Source organism: Phoenix dactylifera, chromosome 3, assembly GCF_051530095.1.
Source record: "Phoenix dactylifera cultivar Ajwa chromosome 3, Ajwa_hap1_PhDact_Kaust_v1.1, whole genome shotgun sequence".
NCBI lineage: Eukaryota > Viridiplantae > Streptophyta > Magnoliopsida > Arecales > Arecaceae > Phoenix > Phoenix dactylifera.
The window spans coordinates 39,077,621-39,101,244 of NC_143192.1; the positions used below are offsets into that span (position 1 = coordinate 39,077,621).

Consider the following 23,624-nt stretch of genomic DNA (forward strand, 5'->3'; position numbering starts at 1 on the left):
GGGGTTTCTCCGTGACCAGCTGCGATCGTATTTCTCCTCCTCTCGATGCGTCGCCTGGGGAACACCAGAAGGCTATTAAATGCTAATTGAGGCGTTACCTGGGAAATCGGATCGGCCAGTTGCTGCTTGCGAGGAGTGCCAGTTAAGCGGCCGCGATGCGCGCGTTCTTCGAGGCGGATGCGGCCTGGGCGCGTGCGGAGATACGTGTGCCGTGGGATACACGCCGCCCGGAGTGTCCTGCATGAAGAATGCAATTAAGGAGAACGACGCTTAGGAGGTCGTGGGAGGATACGCCTCGAGAGTCGGAACGGCTCCGGATTCGATGCGCCCGCATTTATTGGAGCCACCCACACCGGGACGACCGGGGGGCCACAGTTTGGCTATAAATATAAGTGCAGGTGCGGTGGGGCCTGCCAAGCCGGAGCTGTTCAGGTTGCCATGGATCGTGGACCTCCTCTCCGGTGCGTGGCTGGGAAGCCCCTGCCGGAAGAACGGGAGGTGCGCCCCTCGCGACTTCCGCCAACTAGCCGTTTCATCTGGGATCAATGGGGAGATTCTCCCCGGTGGAACTCCGCTCTAGGCGTTTCATCCGGGATCACATCCCCCCTCTTTTCCGTCCCACCTCCCGATTGAGCTATGCGCCAGACACTTCATCCGGGATCGCGCCTCCTCGCGCTCTTCTCCCTTGTATTCCTTCCCTCCCCTTCTCTTGGGGAGGGCCGGAATATCCTTTGGAGGTGGCGTTCCTCTAGGAGCAGTGTGAACTCCTTCTTCGTCCACTTCTTCTTCGTCCGCGCCGGCTCTTCATCCTTTGCGTGAGGCGTCGATGGCGCCTCCGGGGAGAAGCACCCACGCCCGGTGGGATTGCAGCTGCTTCGGGTGGAGGGTTCGGGATCCCGGATCTTCAACTCTACGGAGTCCCCACCTCTTCCTTACTTTCTTTACTCCCCAATCCCCCTCTGGGAATTCTTTGTAATCACACGAACACGCCATTGTGACCAGGAATTATTGAAATGAAAAGGACTATACATTTTTTGAACTGTCTTTCTGGCTTTGTCTTTCTACTGGTAATACACCCGTAGGTTAGCGGAATTCCAGCTCCTTGGAATTTCTCGACCATCTAGGGCCTCCAACTGGTAGGAGCCAGGTCGGTTTACCCAGCGAACCCTATACGGGCCTTCCCAATTTGGCGCTAGCTTCCCACCTTCCGCGGGTTGAGATGCTTTGGCTCGCCTTAGCACCAGATCTTCGATTCTGAAAAATTTTGGTCGGACCTTGGAGTTATAATATCGGGCCACCCTCCGCTGATACATCGCCATCCGAACCTGCGCCATTTCCCTCGCTTCTTCCAAGAGGTCCAAGTTTCCTCGGAGTTGCTCCGAATTGGCCTCGGGTCGGTGCGTAGCCACCCGGGGCGAGGGGAGTCCGAGCTCCACGGGGACAACCGCCTCCGTGCCATAGGTTAGGCTGAAAGGCGTCTCCCCGGTAGGGGTCCGATGCGTGGTCCGATACGCCCAAAGGACGTTCTCGAGTTCTTCGACCCAGGCTTGCCCCGTCCGACCGATTCGCGCCTTAATTCCTTGGAGGATTGTCCGGTTTGTCACCTCGGCCTCACCGTTGGTTTGGGGATGCGACACAGATGTGAACCGATGCTCGATCCCGAATTCCTCGCAGAAGTCACGAAAATGCTTGTTGTCGAACTGTCGACCATTATCCGAGATGAGGACCCGGGGTACCCCAAATCGGACAATGATGTTTTTCTTCACGAACTTCCGGACTTGCGCCTCCGTGATAGTGGCCAGCGGCTCTGCCTCCACCCACTTGGTGAAGTAGTCGATTGCAACAATCAAGAATTTCCGCTGGGCGGAAGCGACGGGGAATGGTCCGAGGATATCCATTCCCCACTGTGCGAAGGGCCAGGGCGCGGTGATTGGTGCCAAGGGGACAGAAGGGGCTCTCTGGACGTTGGCGTGGCGCTGGCAGGCATCGCATTTCCGTACGTGATCCTTTGAGTCCTCCAACAAGGTAGGCCAATAATAGCCTTGCCTCATGATCTTGTGCGCCAAGGACCTAGCCCCCGAGTGCGATCCGCAGACGCCCTCATGGACTTCGCCGAGGACGTAGGCCGCCTCCGAGGGGCGGAGGCACCTTAAGAGGGGGCGGTAAACGAGGTCCGATACAGCCTCCCTTCATAGAGTACGTAGTGGGCGGACTTTCTGACAAGTCGCCGAGCTTGATCTTCGTCTTCAGGGAGGATCCCTTCGGCGAGGTAGGCGACGAGCGGGTCCATCCAAGACGGCTCCGGATCAATCGCCATCACCGCTCCAGTCTCGCCGACGCTCGGGGCATCCAGGGTCTCCAGGTAGATTGCCCTCGACAAGTTGTGCGCTTCTGCGCCCCCCAAGCGGGACAACCTGTCGGCCCTGGCATTTTCGCTTCTGGGGACTTGCTGGATGTCGACACTGCCGAGGTCGGGAATGAGTGCTTGCACCTTCCGGACGAAGTTCTGCATGGTCGGGCTCCGGGCCTCGAACTCCCCACGGACCTGCCCGACCACCAGCTGGGAGTCGGTGAAGACCTTCAAACGCCGGATGCCGAGCTCCCCGGTGAGTTTGAGTCCTGCGACTAGGGCCTCGTATTCCGCCTCGTTGTTGGTAACTGGAAATCCAAACCTCAAGGCATACTCGGCTATCACTCCATCAGGACTGGTAAGGACCAGCCCGGCCCCTCCACCCTCGGGGTTCGACGACCCATCGATGTGAAGCGTCCAGGTCGGGAGGTCGAGGCTGGGCGTTTCCGGCGGTCTAGGTTCCGCCTCCTGCACCGTGCACTCAGCGAGGAAGTCCGCAAGCACCTGGGCCTTGATGGCGGATCGGGGCTGGTAGCGGATGTCGAACTCACCGAGCTCTACTGCCCACTTCACCAGCCGTCCCGCATTCTCGGGGTTGCCGAGGATCTGTCGTAACGGTTGATCAGTTAAAAGGGTGACAGAATGGGCCTGGAAATAGGGGCGGAGCCTCCTGGTCGCGGTCAGCAGCGCGAAGGCGATCTTTTCAGCCTTCGTATACCGCGTCTCGGCGTCCCGTAGGACCCGGCTGATGTAGTACACAGGCTTCTGGAGCTTTGCCTCTTCCCGAACCAGCACCGCACTGACCGCGGTTGGGGAGACCGCCAGATAGAGGTAGAGCATCTCCCCTTCTTGCGGCTTGGACAGTAGGGGAGGAGACGCCAGGTATTCCTTGAGCTGGTCGAATGCTGCTTGACATTCGGCAGTCCAGAGGAAGTCTTTTGGGCGTTTTAACACCCTGAAGAATGGTTGGCAGCGTTCGGCCGATTTTGCCACAAATCGTCCGAGCGCGGCGACCCTTCCAGCGAGCTCCTGAACTTCCTTTACTTTGGTCGGAGGGGACATACCTTGGATGGCCTTGATTTTGTCCGGGTTGGCTTCGATACCCCGCTGGTTGACAATGAAACCAAGGAACCTCCCGGCCGAAGCGCCAAAGGCGCACTTCGCTGGGTTCAACTTCATGCGAAACTTCCGTAAGGTGGTGAAAGTCTCCTCCAGATCCACGATGTGCTGGTCTGCCTGGCGGCTCTTCACCAGCATATCGTCCACGTACACCTCCATGTTCCGGCCGATTTGCTCTTTGAAGATTTTGTTGACGAGGCGCTGGTAAGTGGCGCCAGCGTTCTTCAGACCGAAAGGCATTACCTTGTAGCAGTACAGCCCCCGGTCCGTTATAAAGGCAGTTTTCTCCTCGTCCTGTGGGGCCATCATTATCTGGTTGTAACCGGAGAAGGCGTCCATGAAAGACAGCAGCTGATATCTGGAAGTCGCGTCGACCAGTTGGTCTATCCGCGGAAGCGGGAAGCTATCCTTAGGGCACGCCTTGTTCAGGTCGGTATAGTCGACGCACATCCTCCACTTCCCGCTCGCCTTCCGGACAAGTACAACATTTGCCAGCCACTCGGGGTAACTCACCTCCCTTATGAATCCAGCCTCCAAGAGTTTGTCTACCTCTTGGTCGACCACCCGGATCCGATCCGGGGCACAGTGTCTCTTCTTCTGCTTCACTGGCCGGTGGGTCGGGTCGACGTTGAGGGCGTGAGAAATGACCTCCGGGTCGATCCCAGGTACATCGGCCGCCGACCAGGCAAATACATCGGCATTGGCTCGGAGGAATTCCACCAACCGGGCCCGAGCTCCCGGGTCGAGATTGGCGCCGACCCGGACCACCCGGTTCCGGCGGCCTTCCTCGAGGGGAACTTCGACCACACCCTCGGCCGGCTCCCCCTGCCGCAAGGCCACCTCGTCTCTGGCATCAAGGGACTCGACGCTTAGGGCTTCGGCGGACTTCTTCCCTTTGAGGGTCGCTAGGAAACATTGCCGTGCGGTCGGTTGGTCGCCTCGGACCTCCCCGATCCCGACCGCCGTGGGGAACCGCATGAGCAAGTGGTACGTAGAGACCACCGCGCGAAGGGCGTTCAGTCCGGGTCGTCCGAGGATAGCGTTGTAGGCCGAGGGAACACGGACGACCAAGAACCCGAGTCGCACCGTGGCTTCTGCGGGTGCGACGCCCGCAGTCACAGGCAGCTCAACGACACCTTCCGCCGGGACAGCGTCACCGGTGAATCCTATGAGGGGGGTGGATATTTTGTGCAACAATTGTCTGGACAAGCCCATCTTTTGGAAGGCCTCGTAAAACAAGATATCAGCTGAGCTTCCACTATCCACAAGAACACGCCTTACATCATAGTTTGCCATAGTGAGGGAGATCACCATGGCGTCATCGTGGGGGGTCTGAACCCCCTTTACATCCTCATCACAAAAGGTGATTACATTGCCGACCCTCTGCCTCTTTGCGACGGCCGCCCCTAACGCTTCCGTCGAGCCCCCTGCTTTCCTCACGGGCCGGGGGCAGCCCCCAGTGATAGTGTGGATCACGCCCGCAACGGGTCGATTCTGCTCCCGAGGCTCCGGAGGGGCCGGGTCGGCCGGACGCGGGTCTGCGGGGGGACGTCGGTCGCTCACATATCGACCAAGACGCCCTCGGCGGATGAGAGCCTCGATCTCGTCCCGAAGCTGGAAGCAGTCCTCCGTGTCGTGGCCGGATGAGGCTCCGGCGTACTCACAGTACGCCCGGGAGGGCCTCTTCCCAGGGATCCTCCGCATCTGTCTCGGGGCCGGGAGGTCCTCCCGCCCCTTGATCTCCATAAGGATCTGGGCCCGGGGAGTCAGGAGAGGGGTGTACCGGTGAAAACGTCGGGGCGGAGAACGAGGGCGTGGGGCGCCGTGGTTCTTCGCCGGCGACGGGCTTCTGCACCGACGCTGAGGCGTCGGGCTCCCCCTCTGGCGTGCCTCTTTCCGCCTTTTCTTCCCAAGCTTTTGAGGGATCTCGGCGGCCTCCTTGCTCCGGTGGGCGGCCGCCTCCTCGGCGTCCGCATACTGGTTCGCCCGGGACAACGGCTCTGGGAAGCTCCGCGGCAGGCGTTTGTCCAGGGAGAAGGTGAGTCTGCCCTTCCGAAAGCCACGCTTCAAGGCTGAAAGAGCTACCTCCTGACTCAGGTTCCGGACCTCCAGCGTAGCCCTGTTGAAGCGGGTAAGATAATCCCGCAGGCTTTCTCCCTCGTTTTGCCGGACATCAAAGAGGGAGTCGGAGACCAGTCGCCGCCGGCTACTGACGGCGAAATGAGTGATGAAGAGGCGAGTGAACTGGTCGAAGGACCGGATTGAGTCAGCCTCCAGCCCGGCGAACCATGCCCTCGCCGGGCCACGGAGGGTTGCCGGGAAAGCCTTGCAGAGAAGGAGATCTGATGCCCCGTGGAGGAGCATAAGGGTCCTGAAACTCTCGACGTGATCCCGCGGATCCGCCGCCCCGTCATAGGGCTCGATCGCTGGCATTTTGAACCCCGGCGGATTCGGGGTCCGCAGGATCCTCGAGGCGAGCGCCGGCTGGGAGGAGATCTCTAAGTCAGCGAAGGGATCTTTGGAATGGCCCTTCAGGACCTGGAGTTGTCGGTGGAGATCGTCCACCCGCCGGTCCAGGGAGCGCGACCGGTGGGTGGGAGACAAGGAGCGGCGAGAGGGGGACCGACTGGAGTGCGGGTTCCTCGAGGACTGGGGGGTCTGGGAACGCGCCCGGGCCCGCCTCTCGTACCCCGCGCAGCTCCGGTGGGAAGGTCCCGGCAGAATGGAGCGTGCTCGAGAATCCTCCTCGCGCCGGCGCTCTTCCCCATGGGAGAGGAAGGAGCGCGGGTTGAGGAGGACAGGCGAACGCTCAGGTAGCGGCTGCTCCTGGGCCTGCTGCGGCGCCCGGGACATCGCACCCTGCAGATTCTGCACCGCATCCGCGAGGGTGCGAACCTGCTGGGTTAGCTGGTCGAACTGGGCGGCTTCGACCATCTGAATGGGCGGTGGGGCGGTGGAGTATTGCTGAGAGCGTATTGGAGATGCAGCGGCCTCCCGGCCAGTGGCGCGAGAGGCCCCGCGACCGGAAGCATTGGAAGCTCCACGACCACCTCGCCGTGCCATTACGATCGCTCTGAGATCCGGCCCTTCCTCTAGCGCCAACTGTTGCTGGGGGTCCAAACCGAGAACGATTGGCACAGCGGTGCGAACGGGGTTCCCTTGGAATTGCCTTGGTTGCGCTCCGCCCTCCGCCGTGAAACCTGCAAGCAAGCCTCGCACCACCACCGGGGTAGTGGGGGCCCTCCGACGATCAAGTCAGAGGAGATCGAAGGAGAAGGAGAAGGAGAAGGTAGCAGGTGAGATGATACTCTGGAAGATATCTCTTACCCTCCCCCTTCCCCCCTAGCCTCATATATATCAGGTACATCGGCCGGGTCGATCCCAGGTACATCGGCCGCCGACCAGGCAAATACATCGGCATTGACTCGGAGGAATTCCATCAACCGGGCCCGAGCTCCCGGGTCGAGATTGGCGCCCACCCGGACCACCCGGTTCCGGCGGCCTTCCTCGAGGGGAACTTCGACCACACCCTCGGCCGGCTCCCCCTGCCGCAAGGCCACCTCGTCTCTGGCATCAAGGGACTCGACGCTTAGGGCTTCGGCGGACTTCTTCCCTTTGAGGGTCGCTAGGAAACATTGCCGTGCGGTCGGTTGGTCGCCTCGGACCTCCCCGATCCCGACCGCCGTGGGGAACCGCATGAGCAAGTGGTACGTAGAGACCACCGCGCGAAGGGCGTTCAGTCCGGGTCGTCCGAGGATAGCGTTGTAGGCCGAGGGAACACGGACGACCAAGAACCCGAGTCGCACCGTGGCTTCTGCGGGTGCGACGCCCGCAGTCACAGGCAGCTCAACGACACCTTCCGCCGGGACAGCGTCACCGGTGAATCCTATGAGGGGGGTGGATATTTTGTGCAACAATTGTCTGGACAAGCCCATCTTTTGGAAGGCCTCGTAAAACAAGATATCAGCTGAGCTTCCACTATCCACAAGAACACGCCTTACATCATAGTTTGCCATAGTGAGGGAGATCACCATGGCGTCATCGTGGGGGGTCTGAACCCCCTTTACATCCTCATCACAAAAGGTGATTACATTGCCGACCCTCTGCCTCTTTGCGACGGCCGCCCCTAACGCTTCCGTCGAGCCCCCTGCTTTCCTCACGGGCCGGGGGCAGCCCCCAGTGATAGTGTGGATCACGCCCGCAACGGGTCGATTCTGCTCCCGAGGCTCCAGAGGGGCCGGGTCGGCCGGACGCGGGTCTGCGGGGGGACGTCGGTCGCTCACATATCGACCGAGACGCCCCCGGCGGATGAGAGCCTCGATCTCGTCCCGAAGCTGGAAGCAGTCCTCCGTGTCGTGGCCGGATGAGGCTCCGGCGTACTCACAGTACGCCCGGGAGGGCCTCTTCCCAGGGATCCTCCGCATCTGTCTCGGGGCCGGGAGGTCCTCCCGCCCCTTGATCTCCATAAGGATCTGGGCCCGGGGAGTCAGGAGAGGGGTGTACCGGTGAAAACGTCGGGGCGGAGAACGAGGGCGTGGGGCGCCGTGGTTCTTCGCCGGCGACGGGCTTCTGCACCGACGCTGAGGCGTCGGGCTCCCCCTCTGGCGTGCCTCTTTCCGCCTTTTCTTCCCAAGCTTTTGAGGGATCTCGGCGGCCTCCTTGCTCCGGTGGGCGGCCGCCTCCTCGGCGTCCGCATACTGGTTCGCCCGGGACAACAGCTCTGGGAAGCTCCGCGGCAGGCGTTTGTCCAGGGAGAAGGTGAGTCTGCCCTTCCGAAAGCCACGCTTCAAGGCTGAAAGAGCTACCTCCTGACTCAGGTTCCGGACCTCCAGCGTAGCCCTGTTGAAGCGGGTAAGATAATCCCGCAGGCTTTCTCCCTCGTTTTGCCGGACATCAAAGAGGGAGTCGGAGACCAGTCGCCGCCGGCTACTGACGGCGAAATGAGTGATGAAGAGGCGAGTGAACTGGTCGAAGGACCGGATTGAGTCAGCCTCCAGCCCGGCGAACCATGCCCTCGCCGGGCCACGGAGGGTTGCCGGGAAAGCCTTGCAGAGAAGGAGATCTGATGCCCCGTGGAGGAGCATAAGGGTCCTGAAACTCTCGACGTGATCCCGCGGATCCGCCGCCCCGTCATAGGGCTCGATCGCCGGCATTTTGAACCCCGGCGGATTCGGGGTCCGCAGGATCCTCGAGGCGAGCGCCGGCTGGGAGGAGATCTCTAAGTCAGCGAAGGGATCTTTGGAATGGCCCTTCAGGACCTAGAGTTGTCGGTGGAGATCGTCCACCCGCCGGTCCAGGGAGCGCGACCGGTGGGTGGGAGACAAGGAGCGGCGAGAGGGGGACCGACTGGAGTGCGGGTTCCTCGAGGACTGGGGGGTCTGGGAACGCGCCCGGGCCCGCCTCTCGTACCCCGCGCAGCTCCGGTGGGAAGGTCCCGGCAGAATGGAGCGTGCTCGAGAATCCTCCTCGCGCCGGCGCTCTTCCCCATGGGAGAGGAAGGAGCGCGGGTTGAGGAGGACAGGCGAACGCTCAGGTAGCGGCTGCTCCTGGGCCTGCTGCGGCGCCCGGGACATCGCACCCTGCAGATTCTGCACCGCATCCGCGAGGGTGCGAACCTGCTGGGTTAGCTGGTCGAACTGGGCGGCTTCGACCATCTGAATGGGCGGTGGGGCGGTGGAGTGTTGCTGAGAGCGTGTTGGAGATGCAGCGGCCTCCCGGCCAGTGGCGCGAGAGGCCCCGCGACCGGAAGCATTGGAAGCTCCACGACCACCTCGCCATGCCATTACGATCGCTCTGAGATCCGGCCCTTCCTCTAGCGCCAACTGTTGCTGGGGGTCCAAACCGAGAACGATTGGCACAGCGGTGCGAACGGGGTTCCCTTGGAATTGCCTTGGTTGCGCTCCGCCCTCCGCCGTGAAACCTGCAAGCAAGCCTCGCACCACCACCGGGGTAGTGGGGGCCCTCCGACGATCAAGTCAGAGGAGATCGAAGGAGAAGGAGAAGGAGAAGGTAGCAGGTGAGATGATACTCTGGAAGATATCTCTTACCCTCCCCCTTCCCCCCCCAGCCTCATATATATCAGGTACATCGGCCGGGTCGATCCCAGGTACATCGGCCGCCGACCAGGCAAATACATCGGCATTGGCTCGGAGAAATTCCATCAACCGGGCCCGAGCTCCCGGGTCGAGATTGGCGCCGACCCGGACCACCCGGTTCCGGCGGCCTTCCTCGAGGGGAACTTCGACCACACCCTCGGCCGGCTCCCCCTGCCGCAAGGCCACCTCGTCTCTGGCATCAAGGGACTCGACGCTTAGGGCTTCGGCGGACTTCTTCCCTTTGAGGGTCGCTAGGAAACATTGCCGTGCGGTCGGTTGGTCGCCTCGGACCTCCCCGATCCCGACCGCCGTGGGGAACCGCATGAGCAAGTGGTACGTAGAGACCACCGCGCGAAGGGCGTTCAGTCCGGGTCGTCCGAGGATAGCGTTGTAGGCCGAGGGAACACGGACGACCAAGAACCCGAGTCGCACCGTGGCTTCTGCGGGTGCGACGCCCGCAGTCACAGGCAGCTCAACGACACCTTCCGCCGGGACAGCGTCACCGGTGAATCCTATGAGGGGGGTGGATATTTTGTGCAACAATTGTCTGGACAAGCCCATCTTTTGGAAGGCCTCGTAAAACAAGATATCAGCTGAGCTTCCACTATCCACAAGAACACGCCTTACATCATAGTTTGCCATAGTGAGGGAGATCACCATGGCGTCATCGTGGGGGGTCTGAACCCCCTTTATATCCTCATCACAAAAGGTGATTACATTGCCGACCCTCTGCCTCTTTGCGACGGCCGCCCCTAACGCTTCCGTCGAGCCCCCTGCTTTCCTCACGGGCCGGGGGCAGCCCCCAGTGATAGTGTGGATCACGCCCGCAACGGGTCGATTCTGCTCCCGAGGCTCCAGAGGGGCCGGGTCGGCCGGACGCGGGTCTGCGGGGGGACGTCGGTCGCTCACATATCGACCGAGACGCCCCCGGCGGATGAGAGCCTCGATCTCGTCCCGAAGCTGAAAGCAGTCCTCCGTGTCGTGGCCGGATGAGGCTCCGGCGTACTCACAGTACGCCCGGGAGGGCCTCTTCCCAGGGATCCTCCGCATCTATCTCGGGGCCGGGAGGTCCTCCCGCCCCTTGATCTCCATAAGGATCTGGGCCCGGGGAGTCAGGAGAGGGGTGTACCGGTGAAAACGTCGGGGCGGAGAACGAGGGCGTGGGGCGCCGTGGTTCTTCGCCGGCGACGGGCTTCTGCACCGACGCTGAGGCGTCGGGCTCCCCCTCTGGCGTGCCTCTTTCCGCCTTTTCTTCCCAAGCTTTTGAGGGATCTCGGCGGCCTCCTTGCTCCGGTGGGCGGCCGCCTCCTCGGCGTCCGCATACTGGTTCGCCCGGGACAACGGCTCTGGGAAGCTCCGCGGCAGGCGTTTGTCCAGGGAGAAGGTGAGTCTGCCCTTCCGAAAGCCACGCTTCAAGGCTGAAAGAGCTACCTCCTGACTCAGGTTCCGGACCTCCAGCGTAGCCCTGTTGAAGCGGGTAAGATAATCCCGCAGGCTTTCTCCCTCGTTTTGCCGGACATCAAAGAGGGAGTCGGAGACCAGTCGCCGCCGGCTACTGACGGCGAAATGAGTGATGAAGAGGCGAGTGAACTGGTTGAAGGACTGGATTGAGTCAGCCTCCAGCCCGGCGAACCATGCCCTCGCCGGGCCACGGAGGGTTGCCGGGAAAGCCTTGCAGAGAAGGGGATCTGATGCCCCGTGGAGAAGCATAAGGGTCCTGAAACTCTCGACGTGATCCCGCGGATCCGCCGCCCCGTCATAGGGCTCGATCGCCGGCATTTTGAACCCCGGCGGATTCGGGGTCCGCAGGATCCTCGAGGCGAGCGCCGGCTGGGAGGAGATCTCTAAGTCAGCGAAGGGATCTTTGGAATGGCCCTTCAGGACCTGGAGTTGTCGGTGGAGATCGTCCACCCGCCGGTCCAGGGAGCGCGACCGGTGGGTGGGAGACAAGGAGCGGCGAGAGGGGGACCGACTGGAGTGCGGGTTCCTCGAGGACTGGGGGGTCTGGGAACGCGCCCGGGCCCGCCTCTCGTACCCCGCGCAGCTCCGGTGGGAAGGTCCCGGCAGAATGGAGCGTGCTCGAGAATCCTCCTCGCGCCGGCGCTCTTCCCCATGGGAGAGGAAGGAGCGCGGGTTGAGGAGGACAGGCGAACGCTCAGGTAGCGGCTGCTTCTGGGCCTGCTGCGGCGCCCGGGACATCGCACCCTGCAGATTCTGCACCGCATCCGCGAGGGTGCGAACCTGCTGGGTTAGCTGGTCGAACTGGGCGGCTTCGACCATCTGAATGGGCGGTGGGGCGGTGGAGTGTTGCTGAGAGCGTGTTGGAGATGCAGCGGCCTCCCGGCCAGTGGCGCGAGAGGCCCCGCGACCGGAAGCATTGGAAGCTCCACGACCACCTCGCCGTGCCATTACGATCGCTCTGAGATCCGGCCCTTCCTCTAGCGCCAACTGTTGCTGGGGGTCCAAACCGAGAACGATTGGCACAGCGGTGCGAACGGGGTTCCCTTGGAATTGCGTTGGTTGCGCTCCGCCCTCCGCCGTGAAACCTGCAAGCAAGCCTCGCACCACCACCGGGGTAGTGGGGGCCCTCCGACGATCAAGTCAGAGGAGATCGAAGGAGAAGGAGAAGGAGAAGGAGAAGGTAGCAGGTGAGATGATACTCTGGAAGATATCTCTTACCCTCCCCCTTCCCCCCCCCAGCCTCATATATATCAGGCTGGGGGGGGAAGGGGGAGGGTAAGAGTTATATGAGGCGGGGGGGGGAAGGGGGAGGGTAAGAGATATCTTCCAGAGTATCATCTCACCTGCTACCTTCTCCTTCTCCTTCTCCTTCGATCTCCTCTGACTTGATCGTCGGAGGGCCCCCACTACCCCGGTGGTGGTGCGAGGCTTGCTTGCAGGTTTCACGGCGGAGGGCGGAGCGCAACCAAGGCAATTCCAAGGGAACCCCGTTCGCCCCGCTGTGCCAATCGTTCTCGGTTTGGACCCCCAGCAACAGTTATATATTGGGGACGAGATCGCCGCAAACCTACACATAGAGGACGAAACACATTCTTAGAGCAGTGTATATTACACGCCTCGATTCAGACAAACTTTTATCATTTTTTTAATTTTTTTAATAAATTATTTTTTTATAATATCTTTATAAATAAAGATACGGTAGTTTTTAGGCAAAATATTTTCAATGCTGCATCAAACCCTTCTGAGCATGAGGCAATCAGAGTTCTGCTTTAAAGATTAATGGGACAAGTCAGAGTGACTAACAGATCAAACTTTACAAAGTTTCCGGTTGATAAAGTTCGTCGAAGAGCAACAGAAATATTCAGATCATGTACAATGAAAAGCGCACAAGAATCCTAAAGAAACACAAAATGGAAAAGAGTGCCAAGCCATCAAGAACTGTGAACAAACATCAAGTAGGTCAAAAAGTCCCAGTGCTACAGTTGGAAATCTAAAATGACAATTGACATGTTTCTAAGTAATAAAAATTAAGAATGGACCTATGAAAGAAAGAATTGGATAAGAATAAGCAAAAGATACCTGAAAGAGGGTGAGTATTGAAAAATTTGCAGCTAGGAAAGAGGAAAATGTGCATTAGGTTTTCTGAACAAATAAATTTCACAGCTGTGAGAGACAAGATGAGACCTAAATATGTTTTTAAACACTAATCAAAATTCAAATATATAAAAAAAAACAATAATAAGAAAATTGGGGTGAGCAAAGTGCCAAAGAACAAACTCTAAGGATTCATATGGAAGAATTGAGAAGCTTAAAATCCCAAATCAACTACTGAGTGTAAGACACAGAAGCAAGTATGACCGGGTCCAAGAAGCTTTAAGATCAAAAAAGAAAAGGATCAAAGAGGCTGCAAAGGCTTAGCAGAAGCCAAAGATACTATACACTATCATGTGCAAATAAAAGTTTTAAAGTGGCTAGGTATTACTCAACAATGGCAAAGGAGATAACTGAAACAGCAGAGCATAAAAAAAATGAAAGCAGTTTGTCAGAATGACAGTGATCAGAAATCTCTCATTGCATGGACATTAGCCAATTGATCATGGACTCCTACAAAAGAGATACATCTTATCATTTTCTAGAATCCTTGGACCACCAAAATCTCATGAAGCCAGTAAAAACTTTTCAGTGGCTTTAAGTGATTACTGAAGTTCTAAAGTGCACAATTGAGCAATACATGAACTGCACTATTTCAAAAGGCATGCAATATGTATAGGTTGGCACTCAGGGAAAAAAATAATCAAATCTATAAATATGTGTAGGTAAGAAGACAATGTAGCCTTTTCTGCAACATCCTTATTCTACTTTAATAGGAACAGGTTTCAATCATTCTACTGGGGTTACCCAATAAAGTTCTGGATGGCTTGAAGCAATAACTGTTTATGCTCCTGGCCATAAGTAGGTCATTCTTGTCATCTATTCAGAGCTCCAAAACATGCCTTGTTGGCAACAGATAAAATCAGGAATGGTTTAGCTCCTCTCACTTAGCAAAGGAATGGCCCACACAACTTTCTAACTCAAATCATTTCTTCAACTTAAATGAAAATCATATTTCTACATGCATACCTAAAAGAAGTTCTACATGAAGTCATCTGGATTCTATTAAGTGATGTTTACAAAATAAACGTACACTTTATGGATTGGAAGAAGCTCTATGTGCATTTTTCCTAGACATTCACATGGCTCACTAGTCCTTTGGTGGATAATCCCCTTCTTGTCCCTTGCTTAGAAGTCTCTGTATTTTGTTTCCAGACATCTTGAAAGATATGATGAAATACTTTGGTTTGGTGGAAAGGTAGCTTGTATAAAGGCTTCTCCCACTCCATTAATCCAAGTGTGACCATGAAACTCTTAGCAACTTCATTATGGAAACACCAATCCATTAATGAGCTAGTCATATATAGAGATACAAAATCTATATGGCAAGCTCTCTGATTGCTCAAACATTCTTCCCTTACCCTTACCTTGTAAACCCTGATCATGTTGGCACCACATTGCAAACAATAGATTTCTACTCGATCAAGTGCGAATGTTGGATATCACACTCTAGCTACTACTAGAAAAAGACATGCAAATGTAGGATACATACATTTATTTGCCAAGCTTCACATCTTCACCTTCAGTAGCACTCCAATATGGCACAATCAAAATACACCCAAATGCTCAAATAAACTACTCATGCCTATACAAAACAGCCTGAGTAACACTTTTTCATTATGAAGTAAAAAGAATTTATCATTTTTGATATGCATTATTTTGAATAAGTTGGTTGACATCTTCATCAAAATTCTCCCATGAACGGCCTATTTTGCTCCAAGTTTTTTTGTGGTTCTAAAGAACTCCTTAGGCTGAGCAAATGAAAAGTCACGTAGTCTTCTACATTGATTTAACTTAATGAATAGCCTAGGTAAGTTATTTCAGTAATATGAATCAAATATGTAAAGAGCAAAACTTAAATCTCTCTCTCTCTCTCTCTCTCTCCATATTTTCTTTTTCAATTATTTTTAGGCACAAAAGGCTTTGTTCCTGAAGGAATGTAAATGAAACCTACTTTTCAGAAGTTATCCTTAGTAGAATCGGATGCATGTATTCCCTCTAGGAGAATCATGTTCCAAAGCAGTTTCTTATGTTAAAATAACAGTTAGATATTATATAGAAACATTACCAAAGGAGTTATTCATGGAAGAACTATTTGAACTTATAACCACAGACCATCTGCAAGCCCTTAATTAACATGGAAGAACCACTTGAGGGTTATGGAGATACATTATAGTCCAGCTCAGAAAACATCAGAAAGGAGTTCAGAATGTCTTGATGCACGAGATACTCTTGACATGGTCACACTTTCAACCAGATTAATTAGTTTGGTAAATTTATGGTCCAGCTATCAAGCTAATGTAGATAGAGAGTAAACATGATCAATGATATATACCCCAACGAAAAAATACTGGAACATTTTTACAAAACTACTACTCAGAAAAAAGAAGAATTAAAATGAAATTTAATTTAATTGTTCTGAAAATGGATTGGCCTAAAAATTTCAAATTAGCCTGCGGGCGCGCTCGAGAGAGAGATTTCCCTGATCATGTTTGAGATAAAATTTTAGCATCACAAACAATGTTATGAAAGGCTCACAAAATAGAATTTCTGACTGCGCATCTTCTCTTCACCACAAAACTATAGTACTCATTGTATCCATAACATGTTCCACTCTTTTTTACCTTTTCCTGATAGGGAGGTAGGCCCAGGTGGGATTTGGCGCATAGCAGTTTCTTAGCATCTTGTCCTCCACTTATTTCCAGAATAATCAAAGTTCTTTCTTAGAGCTCTCGATATCATTTTCCTAAACTTTTATTCTTCTACCAAATTTTAAGCAGATATCCCAAAAACAATTGGTGAAATTCATGTTCCCATGAGAAGCAATTAGATAAGCTGCTGAAGCTTTTAGATGCTTGGATGCCAAGGTTAAAAAAAAAAAGTAAATTGGTTTCTCCTGCATAGAAGATACATGCAGTGGCCCAAAGTCCGTGCCCTTGTGCTCTTAAAAGCAAGATAAATCCAATTACATACACACCTCCTAACCAGGAATAGGCTGGCCATCGACCCAAAAAATGCTAAACAATTACAATAGAAAAATCCAAAGCTGAAAAACTTATATTATCCATTGGTAGGTAGCAATTCAATAAGAACTCATTGATATAAAGTACTAGATGAAAACCCAAGACCTCTCACAAAAAGGCTTGATAGAAGGTTTACTATTTAAGGTCTTTAGACCTGCCTATGGGGGTGAAAAAAAGAGACCAGATAATATATAGCTGGATCCTTTTCTGTATCCAAACAAGTATGGATACTATTTTCTATATTCAACTAATATTCATATCCATATCCATTAAAGAAAAGTGGACATAGATATGGATAGCTAGCTATCTGATTTCCATTAGAATATCTAGTTTTGTTTGCAATCCTATTTAGTCTTGTATAGCTCTCATTAACTTTAAAGGACAATAAGTGACAGTAAGAACAAGTGTTTAGCTCAATTTACCTCCTACACAGTGATATCTTTGATCCGATCATCAAAAAAGTTAACACGCACACACACACACACATATGCATACTGTCAATATCTAATTTATATCCATATCCTTTTAAAATAAATAGAACATAAATTTTAGCATCCAAATAACATCTATATGTATATATGTACCTCTATCCATCAACAAAAAATGGATACAGTTATACTGATATCTGATATTGCAATTTTCCAAACAAAACAAGGACCGGACTTAAATCAAAATAAAGCTCGGAGGCCCTAATTCATCTAAAATTCAAATCAGTAGGTCATAGGCAGAAGATAATCACACTTCATCTAGCACAAGTGTATTATCTGATTGAAATGTGACGGCACAGGTAAAAGTGCTGTTCATTACATCTAAGTTTCATTCATGTACATAACTCAAAATCATGGGGATTAGCAAGATGGACAGCCAGTCAAAATCTCTGAAGGCATATCTTTTATTCAAATAATAACAATTATAATGTTCAGGAAACTTATCTACAGAAGATGCTAAGATTTAATGGAACATCAATTTTGTATAAAAAATGGACATTATCAAAGACCTCCCACGTAATACATGGAAAAATCAGTAAAAAATTTATCACTTCAATTAATGCATTATAAATGATTGTCCTTCGATGACAGATTGGAAACTGGTGATGATGCAAAGCTCCCAGCTCTCTCCTTAGACTCAATCAGCATCAGTACAACTTGCCGCATCGGTGGTCTATCAAATGGTGACATACTTGTACACATCAAAGCAATTTTCAGAACTGTGATCATGTGATCAACAGCGTTCTTGCCTTCTAGATCCAATTTATCATCAAGTATTCCAGGAGTCAATGAATTGTTCTTAATGTAATTCCTTGCCCATGTAACAAGGTCACCACCTTGATCTAATGGCTGAACAGGTGTCCTTCCAGTCAGCAATTCCAAAAGGACAACTCCATAACTATAAATATCACATTTTTCTGTGACCTTCATTGTATAAGCATACTCTGAAAGAAAAAATTGACTAAATTAGGGATAGATAAACATGCTAATCATAACGTGCAAATCTAATTTATCAATGAAGATATCACACCCAACATGTCTACTGCTGATATTAGCTAATATAGAAGTAATACAATACTCATTATCATCGTCATCATTATCATTACTGCTGCTGCTGCTGCTACTAAGACGGATGCTGTTTATGGAACCACAAGCAAAAATTTCAGTAGCTTCAACTTCTTCAGGTGCTGATAATGCATCTGCTGCCAACCCAGGGGGCGAAAGAGGCTGACATGCCTTATTCGAAAAATGGGAAACATGTCTTTCTGGTGATGGCATTTAATCCTTAACTTCCTTATACTGCACAGGGTACCATCTCTTTGATCTTACTTTTCATTCCCTTTGACTTTCTTTTTTGTTTTATTCATAACTGGGAATCCTCTTATTCATTTCTTTCTCTTGTGACAGTCAAGAAAAGCAGTCTTAAGTTTGGACTGAGAAAAAGAAAAGGTAAGGAAAGGGCTGATGTCCTTAAAGAAGAATTCCTTCTTGTTGTACCACTTAAGTTAGAGCATATGGGACGACGGAAGAACGTTGCAAGCACAAGAGAGTATAATAGTATCAGCATATGCTATCATATAGAAAGAAATACAACAGTCAGTCCTGGTTATTAATGTTGAGCAAGATTTGTTGAATTCCATTTTGAAGAACAGAAAGCACAAATAAAATCCACATATGTAGCAGGATGTTGATTTTTTAAAAAGAAAAATTAAAAAAATATAACTGAACATTCACTTGGAAGTTGAACTAATCAACAATATCAGAAATAATTATGTTGCTCTCTTTTCATAATTGTTTCTTGTCCAAATCCCTAAGTCCAACTCTTTGAAGAATTAGTTTATCATGAGACCAATATTTGCATTTTCCTAGAGTAAATTTAAAAAGGAATATCTTTACAGTTTTTTCTAAAGGATAACAAGGCAAATTTGAATAAATCCCTACCAAAGTAAGAAATTCCAATTCTGCTAATTTGAGGACTTCCAGATATCATGCTAAAGTACTGTCGCATAAGAATTTTGAAACTGGATTAGAAAAAATATTGCTTTGAAACACAAAGTCAGTTGGGATGCAAAGGCATAAGGATATTGGATAAACAACTTGATGGTGACTGATGCACTTTCAGAAAATATAGCTCTATAATCTTAAATGAAGTAAAAATCATGCAAGTTAATGAACTAGGATTTCTGCATGGCACGAACTCACATCTAGCATTAAGAAGACTTGCTTTCAGTTTAGACAATCTAGCATTAGCAGTTCTGCCAACAGATATGCTGTCTTCGTTACAGTAGCATATCCAGGAGAAATTCGAGAAAGACCAATGGATCCTTCATTATAGGCAGTATGGCAGCCATTTCCTCGAAAAACAACAAGGGATCATGAAAAAAAAAACAAAACAGGAGAGAGAATGACTCCTATATCATGAGAAGTACCAAAAGGAGGACTCACCAGGTGCTATGTACCCATAAGATCCAGCAACTGCAGACATTGATTTTGAGTATGGCATATCAATTACCTTTGCTAATCCAAAATCGCCAACATGTGCTTGAAAATTTTCATCAAGTAGAATATTGTTAGACTTGATATCTCGGTGAATGATGTGGGGCTTACAATCATGGTGCAAGTATGAAAGCCCCTCAGCAGCTCCAAGGGCAATCATATAACGTGTCTCCCAGTCAAGGCTGGAAGAAGATCCCCCATGAAGCAGCTCACCTAGGCTGCCTCTTGACATGTACTCATACACAAGAAAATTGGAGCCCTGGTGATAGCAGAAACCATATAGCTTCACAATGTTTCGATGCCTTATCTTTCCGAGAGTCACAATCTCTGCATGAAAGCTGTTGTCCGTATTGTTCCCCTCTCTATTTGATGCTAACTTCTTTACTGCAACTGTCTGCCCAGACTGCATAACTGCTCTGTATACTGTCCCACACGCACCTCTTCCAATTACAAAACACTCATCAAAATTATTTGTGGCAGCAGCCAGATCTTGGAATGTGACTCCTCCCTTTGGGGAAAGATACATGCTTGATGTTGTAGAACATAGCTGCTTGTCTTGCAAAGGAGTGACAGTCTCAAGTGGTCTTCTCATAAAATATAAAATCACAGCAATAAGAACAAGTGAAATACCTCCAATGGCAGCAGCAATTATAGCAATTATCTTTCCCCATGTGTTACTTATTGTTCTAATTGATGATGAAGTAGATAAAGATGGAGATCCAACACATTCACCAAGAGGTCCACCACAAAGCCCTTTATTTCCTACAAAGCTGCTCAAGGCCATGTTTCGAAACAAAGAAATAGGGGGAAGAGGACCAGTGAGATCATTGTACGAGACATTAAGCCCAAGTAAACTGGATAAGTTTGCAAATGTGGATGGGATTTCACCAGTTAAGTGATTATTATTGAGTAGAAGAAATTCCAATAAAGCAAGATTTCCAAGCTCTTGTGGTATGTATCCAGAAAGATTGTTATAGCTGAGATTCATTGCAATTTGTAAGCTTGACAGACCACCTAATTCCTCTGGTATTACACCACTAAACTGATTACCACCCATCTGCAACTCTGTCAAATGAGAAAGCTGTCCTAAAATCGGGGGTATTTTTCCAGATAGCCTATTATCAGAAAGAATCAGCAATTCCAACTGCAGGAGATTTCCAACTTCACCTGGTAATGTGCCCACAAAGAGGTTCTGGCTGATATCAAGTCTTTGGAGCTTTGTACAGCTGAAAATCTCCAAAGGTATTCTTCCCCCAAGTCTGTTAAACGAAATGTTAAAGAAAACTAGCCGTGATAGATTACCAATCTCTCCTGGCAACTCAGATGTAAAAAAGTTGTTGGGAAAGCTAAGCCTTTGCAAAGCTTTACAGTTCCCTATATCTGGAGGAATAAGACCACTGAACTTGTTCTGACCTAACTCAATGGTACTGAGGTTTACCAGTTTGCAGAGGTCAGAGGGGAAGCTGCCTGTGAGGCTGTTCCCACCCAAACGAAGCTGCACTAGAGATTTGCAATTTGTGATCCCAGTGGGGATGTTTCCTGTCAGCTTGTTTGAGCCCAGATTCAACAAAATAAGATTAGAATGTCTGCAAAGATGGCTTGGAATTTGCCCAGCGAGGTTGTTGTCTGAAAAATCAACCACCCAAAGTGGACTATACACCCCAAGCCTCTGAGGAATGCTACCAGACAGCATATTATCAAAGAGTTGTAACTGGATCAGCTCAGTCAGATACTGCAATCCATTAGGGATGGGTCCAGTGAGGTAGTTGATTGAGAGATCAAGCTTAGTCAAATTCTTTAGTCCACACAGCTCAGTTGGGATAAAACCTGTAAGCTGGTTCTGGAAGAGGTAGAGCAGGCGCAAGCCCTTTATGTTACCCAACTCTGTAGGTATTTGTCCAGTCAACAAGTTCTCTGAGAAGTCTACTTCCGTTGCGAGAGTAAGATTCCCAATCTCCTTCGGGATCGTCCCATTCAATTCATTCCTATACAGATATAACTTCTCTAAAGTCTTCAGGTTTCCAATATCTGCAGGAATATGGCCCACTAGATTATTCTGGTACAACGCAAGGGTCTGAAGGCTCGAACAGTTTCCAAGCTCCTTGGGGATAACTCCAGACAGTTGATTGGCCCAAAGAACCAGTTCAGTCAAGTACCTCAGCTTCCCGAGCTCCTCAGGGATCTCACCTCCTAGCTGGTTTTGGGCAAGACCAAGCAGTTTCAAGTTCTGGCATTCACCTATCTCGACAGGAAGGCTTCCAGAGATCATATTCTGCCCTGCTCGAAAGGTGGTCAAGTTCTTGAGTTTGCCGATGGAAGGAGGCAACGGACCTGTGAGGTTGTTGGTATACAATACTAATGCCAAAAGTGAGGACAGGTTTCCAATCTCCTCAGGAAGAGAACCAGAAAGCTTGTTATTACACAAATTGCAGTTTTTCAAGGACGAGAGCTTGCCCAATTCTGGAGGGATTTCGCCTTCTAAGGTATTATTGTTCAGGTTTAGAGTCTCCAGTTTTGAGCAATTTCCGATCTCTGCAGGGATTCTCCCTGAGAAGCAATTGAAGGAAAGGTCAAGATATGTTAGGTGTACTAAGCCACCAATGCTTGGAGAGATGGTTCCAGAAAGATTCATGGACTTCAGATCGAGAGAGAAAACCAGTGGATCATAGTCGAATGTGCAATTGACACCCTTCCATCCACAAGGTGTCTGATCTTCGGGGTTCCAACTATCAAGGTGGTGGAGGTCATCCCTCAGTTGACTCTTGAGTTCCAAGAGGTACTGTCCTTCCATGCTAAGACCTTGGGAACCACATAGTAATAGAAAGAATAGCAGCAGTACAAATTCGAGAACCGCAGGAGATAAAACCCTTACAGATTTTGAAAACTCTGGCATTCTAATCATCAGATATACCAACACCAAGAACTAATTTAACTCATCTTCTACTTAAATTTCCATTTAAGAGAAGCCTCAGATGCCTAACTGCAATCATCAAAGAAAGAACCCATCATTGCCCTTGTCACCGTCTGCACTACAGTGATTCTTGCGCATACTCAAATCCTAAATTGAGTTCAACAAAATATACAAGAAAGGAAAGAGAAAACAAAGTTTGCTTGACATACGAAGTGAAGAAGAAGAAGAAGAACATGAACAATGACTCAAGAATTAAAAGAAATGGAAATTTCAGAAACTTCAAGGAATTCAGAGCATTCACATACCTCCACGGCTATGAAACCTCGAGAAGTCCAATGCTGAAGGATCCAATACCTTAGCAACAAAAGAGTCAAGTCCACTCTTGTTTCTTCTGTAAAAAGGCAACTTTTGGATTCCAAGAAAACTCACGAGCACAATCTTTTTCCTTAGACAAGTAGGAAAACTAGAATTCGACCACTGCCACTTGCTCCAGCTGTTGAATCCAAAATTCTCATACCTAACACTGAAAGCGCCTTCCACTCTGCATCCAGCCCACCCAAGTTGTTGATATTTTTCTAGCAGGCAAACCAAAACCTAGAGAAATCCAGAGTTGGTCCAAGGAATTAAGAAAACCAACTTCAAGCCCACCCCCTATATTCCAAAAATCAATCAAAAATACACCGACTTCTTCATTTCTCATCCCAAACTTATCACCTCCCAACATCCACTCCGCCAGGTATGAATCGAAATGGACACAAAGGAAGACATTATTCGACTTTTCACCACACTCTGAGCATCAAAATCTGTCCTTTTTCACCCTGGAATCCACCATTCCCACAGAACCCATCACCCCCTGGACCTACACGGATAGACCCCAAAATTCCCCACGAAAGATACCCCGCCGGAGCTCAAAAACCCTTGAGACCACCACTCCAGCCCGCCTTTTCCGATAGAGGTCCCCAAAAAAGCGAGCTTTCCGGATTTTTCCCCGCTCAAAAAGCCACCTTTTTTCCTCTCCACCCCTTCTCCGTCTCGCTCATGCACCGAATCCACCTCGGCTTTCCTCCTTTTGTTTTATTTTTTCCTAGATTTTCCGCCGACTCCTCCACCGGATCTGCCCTCCTTTTGGCCTCATCCAACACTCTCCATCGATCCCAAAAATAAAAAATAAAAAATTGTCCCAAAATAGGAGAAAAAAAGAACTCAGCGAGAGAGAGAGAGAGAGAGAGAGAGAGAGAGCGGGCACAATGGCCGGCAAGCACGCTTTCAAGTCTCAACTTTCCATCTCTTTCCCTCTCTGTCCTAATCGAAAGGCCCCCCACTCCCACCTTTTCCTCCTCCCCTGTCTCCATTTTATTTTGTTTTGCCAAGGTTTTCAGTATATGATACTATCTCCAGTTGAATAGCTAATAAGATTAAGCCTTTGGTGTGGCTTTTTGGGCTTTGAACACGAATCGAGGTGATTTGGGTCAGGATGAAAAAGAGTGTATTGATGTGTGTGCAAGTCTGAGGATGAATTGTCTCAAAGTC

General features: G+C 50.8%; 1 protein-coding gene across 6 annotated transcripts; it reads right to left on the reverse strand.

Annotated features, from left to right (window-relative positions):
- Positions 1–17,047: 17,047 nt before the first annotated feature.
- LOC103721290 (uncharacterized) lies at positions 17,048–23,415 on the reverse strand. Of its 6 annotated transcripts, none has more exons than XR_015976314.2 (3): positions 22,400–23,401; positions 18,890–22,163; positions 17,048–17,631 (listed from the first exon to the last, which is right to left on the reverse strand). XR_015976314.2 is itself a non-coding variant. In XM_008811435.6 (3 exons), exons 2-3 carry the CDS (start codon positions 22,083–22,085, stop codon positions 17,252–17,254), a joined length of 3,333 nt encoding a protein of 1,110 aa, XP_008809657.2. In that variant the 5' UTR covers positions 22,086–22,163; positions 22,400–23,415; the 3' UTR covers positions 17,048–17,251. The 6 variants fall into 6 exon arrangements, 3 of the variants coding, with proteins under 3 accessions (XP_008809657.2, XP_038978867.2, XP_089785771.1); XR_015976315.2 differs by having other exon boundaries at positions 18,890–22,241; XM_008811435.6 differs by having other exon boundaries at positions 19,133–22,163; positions 22,400–23,415.
- Positions 23,416–23,624: the final 209 nt, after the last annotated feature.